The following is a 3,791-nucleotide window of genomic DNA, read 5'->3' on the forward strand; positions in this document are numbered from 1 at the left end:
TCCAGTTAAGTCGGGTCAGCCATTAATTGGTAAAGCTCTCCCAGCGTAGATTTATATATTTATTTATTTTTTGGGTAAGGGTACATAATTCTTTTTTTCACTAATATATATTGCGTGATTATCAATCACTTGTTTTTTTTTTTGGGGATGAAACTTCACTTGCCTCAATAATGAAATAACGATATTAACCATTCTCTCGGAGGGGGAAAAAACTATCATTGGAAGAGCTAGGGGAGAGAGAGCGAGGGGGAGTGGGTGGGGGTTGGGGTTGGGGTTGGGGTTTGTGGAGAAGGTGGAGACAGAGAGAGACATGAGAATGGAAGAGGAGAATCATTGACGAATTTATCATGCACGTGGAGAAGCGGAAGGAGAAGATCGAGCGAAATGGCATATGTATGCTAAGTTGATTAATTTGTAATTGGTTAAATCAAATGTTCTAAATGATCATTTTGTAAATTTATTGCAATATCAATAAGGAAAAGAAAATTCTCACTTTATTTATATATTATGTAATTCAATATATTCCCGTTAGAATCTCTCAGAACTTTCATTTGAATCGACGAGAGTCTTTCATTTGAATCGATGAGAACGCGTCACATCAGCGTCTTTAACTCCTCATGAAAAGTCTCTTCATGTTCCTGCATTAAGCATGCACATACATTTAATTAATGCAATATACGAAAATTTTGAAAAACCATATTCCACTAAAATTCTAAAATATATCTCACAAAAAAATTAAATAAAATACGTAAATGAAATTGCTCGCACAATACGCGAGCAAAAAGACTAGTTATAGTGTAAATATAGATAGATAGGCTAAATTATAATGCCTTGCTATTGTTATTTTGATTGTGTAAATGAAAATATAATATTTCACGAGCACACGTGATCGTGTGCGTCGTACCGGTATAACATCTATTATTTACTTAATAGCCTCGTACTTTATACAACTTCTGACCTAATCATATATCATATCATGGCTCTAGCTAGGACACCAATGCTGAAGGTCTAATGCCAAAACATATATTGGCTGAACTTTACAGCCAGTCAATTAATTTCGTCACTCCACTAAATTTGGGTCCCAAGATTGCCGAAAGTGAATCCCTCTTATATCCTTGACCAAGAAAACTGCCCCTTTACTGCTTCCTTGCTTCGGAGGCTCTATAGTCTATACTAATCCATATATATGTATATATATGTATATGTATGAATGTAGATATTATCTCTATATGTGTTTCTTAGTTTATAAAGAAAAGAAAAAAAGAAACTCGGATGGAATGGCTGATTCGTGTATTCAGTATTTCTAAACGATTGTTTGACTGGAAGAATTATTACACCTGCATACATACATGGAAAAACATAAGTGGAAGCGGAAAGCGAGGTCTACTGTCAAAATTTCATATCAGAAATTAACCATTAAAACATGTAGGTCGATACAAGGAAGAAGTTGATAGTCACGAATCCACGATCTTTATTGTGATGTCCATATATAGGAAGAAATGGTCACATTAGACACTATTGCAGAGAAATGAATTGCATATTGATTGCTATGTTTGCTCCTTAGCTTCCTAGAAAACACAGATTTCGTAACGTCCTGCTAGATGTAAAACTCTGTAATTCTATAAGAGAAGATATCTGACTGCAGGAATGCATGGAAATGTGAAGAAAGAGGTAACATAGTTCTACGGTATCACACACGGCCTCGTCTGAAATCAAGGGGTTCAATATTCGACTCTTGTCTGCTGGATTAATTTCCCAATCCCTTTCCAATTTACCAGGCCCATGCGTTTTCTTCGTGATAAGTAGAAAAGAAATAGAAATCTAGGAAGGACCCCAGCAATGTTGCCTGTCTACGCTTTCAATTATTTTTGAAGAGCTGTTACAACAGAAAGGAAGAAAAGGACATCTTTGCTTAACCTACATGACAGAGAAAAAGATTCATTTGTATAATGAATGGAATCTTTCATGAACACATGATGAAAAAGCTAACATTCCAACTTGTAAAAATTGGCCTTACGAAAAAAATAGTGTCCATTAACAAACCATCCAACCTAATATTTCTTCTCCCCAATCTTTGAGCACTCTCCCCAAAGGTCCAAGCAAACAGCATATTTCACATCATCATCACTGACATCGTCGTCGAGTTTTGAGCTTTGATGTCCCGTTTAAGCTTTCCGAAGAAGCTTCTGCCGGTTAGACAGGCATGGAAGGGCCTCGCCAGTGGCCTCCGCTCCAAACTCACCAAGCTCAAGGAGTCGAAGCTCATCAGAACCACAACTCATCGAATCCTCTCTTCAAAATTCCTACATCGACTCTTCGTGCCCTTCAAGCGGCGGTCTCTCGCCAAGACCTCTAACTTCTGCCACTTTCAGCCCCGCCTGTACCAATACTACCGCAACAACTGTCCGTCGATCTACATTGACGAGCTCTTTGAAGATGATGAACGTCATGGGCCTTCTTGGAATAGTTCCCGCAGGGTACCTGTTGATCACGAGAAAGGAGAGACAAGCAACGGTAGAGAGGAGGCGAGAGCGAAACCCTCCGAATTGGTTGGGAATCAAAGAAGAGAGGGAAAAGTTGCGTACGATGTTGATGAAGTGTGGAGGAATATCGTAGCTTCATCGCCTCAGCTACGCTGCGTGGATGAGCGAGCGGAGGATTTCATTTCCAAGATCAAGGAAGATATGAAGCTCCAGAGGGAGAGATCAATTCTTGAATTCCAAGAAATGCTGAAGCGCAGCGCCTAGATATATAGATACGCGATCTATGACATGGTAATATACACATAAACATGCTTCACAAAGAGCTTGATGCTTGAACCTGGTTTTCTTAATTTTCTTCTTTTATTTTGAAGTTCTTTTTTCTTATTTTCCATGTTTCTAGCTTTTTTTTTTTTTTTAGGTGAGAGCATGAGGGATTCTCATAGAGAATAATCATCATTTCGGCGTGGGCTTGGTCCTAGCTATGAGATAATTCTATTGGGCTTCACTTCTACACCTTCCAAGTAGAATCTACCCACAAAGAGAGCAGCTTGCTAACTGCACCCCATGATCTCGTGCTTTGCCGGCCCTCATTTTAGTGGGGCAACCAATGGTTGATTCATGCATATATATATAGATGTCAATTGTGTAGTCTTTCCGGAGGTTTGGGATTTTCTTAATTTCAACGGCACTCTTTGTTGGTAGCAAAGTATAAGCTATTGTTGGGTATCCAGCAAAAAATATGTGATTGTTGGGCAAATGTATCATTCGATTCATTGTATTTGTGGGTTGAACGTATTTACTGGTTTTACAAATATATAGTATAAATTGACTGGTTATTGCATGCATTAATAACGATCGTGTAAACTTCAGTTCATTTTCCCCTCTAGCTATAAGCTCTTCTCCGTGACTCTATCAATAGAGTCAAGCAATTGCGTCAACCTTTCACATTACTCAAGAAGCTCAGCAAGGAATATTTGATAATGAATTCGAGAGCTATCTTATGATAGATATCGAAGTTTATGCAGTACTAGGCCTTTTACCCGTGCATTGTAGGGGTTCATTTTAATACATTTTTTACATTCTTTTTATTTTGAAATTCTAAATTCTCTATAAGATTAATAAATTTCATAATTTTTAGTAATTTTCAATTTCAAACAATAATTATTCAGATTTTTTTATTAAGAATTACAATCTTAAATAGTACAATAATAACTTAAAATGCATATAGTCCTTCCAATATATGACCTGCTGACCAATCTGACCCGATCAATAGTCACGAACCCCTGGAGGCCAGGGATGAATGAATCC

At 37.6% G+C, this 3,791-nt stretch overlaps 1 protein-coding gene across 2 annotated transcripts; it reads left to right on the top strand.

Moving 5' to 3' along the window:
• The first annotated feature begins 1,983 nt into the window (after nt 1-1,983).
• LOC116207092 lies at nt 1,984-3,332 on the top strand. Of its 2 annotated transcripts, none has more exons than XM_031539952.1 (2): nt 1,984-2,774; nt 2,884-3,332. In XM_031539952.1, exon 1 carries the CDS (start codon nt 2,157-2,159, stop codon nt 2,745-2,747), a length of 591 nt encoding a protein of 196 aa, XP_031395812.1. In that variant the 5' UTR covers nt 1,984-2,156; the 3' UTR covers nt 2,748-2,774; nt 2,884-3,332. The 2 variants fall into 2 exon arrangements, with proteins under 2 accessions (XP_031395812.1, XP_031395813.1); XM_031539953.1 differs by having other exon boundaries at nt 2,902-3,332.
• The last annotated feature ends 459 nt before the right edge of the window (nt 3,333-3,791 follow it).

This window comes from Punica granatum, chromosome 5, assembly GCF_007655135.1.
Source record: "Punica granatum isolate Tunisia-2019 chromosome 5, ASM765513v2, whole genome shotgun sequence".
NCBI lineage: Eukaryota > Viridiplantae > Streptophyta > Magnoliopsida > Myrtales > Lythraceae > Punica > Punica granatum.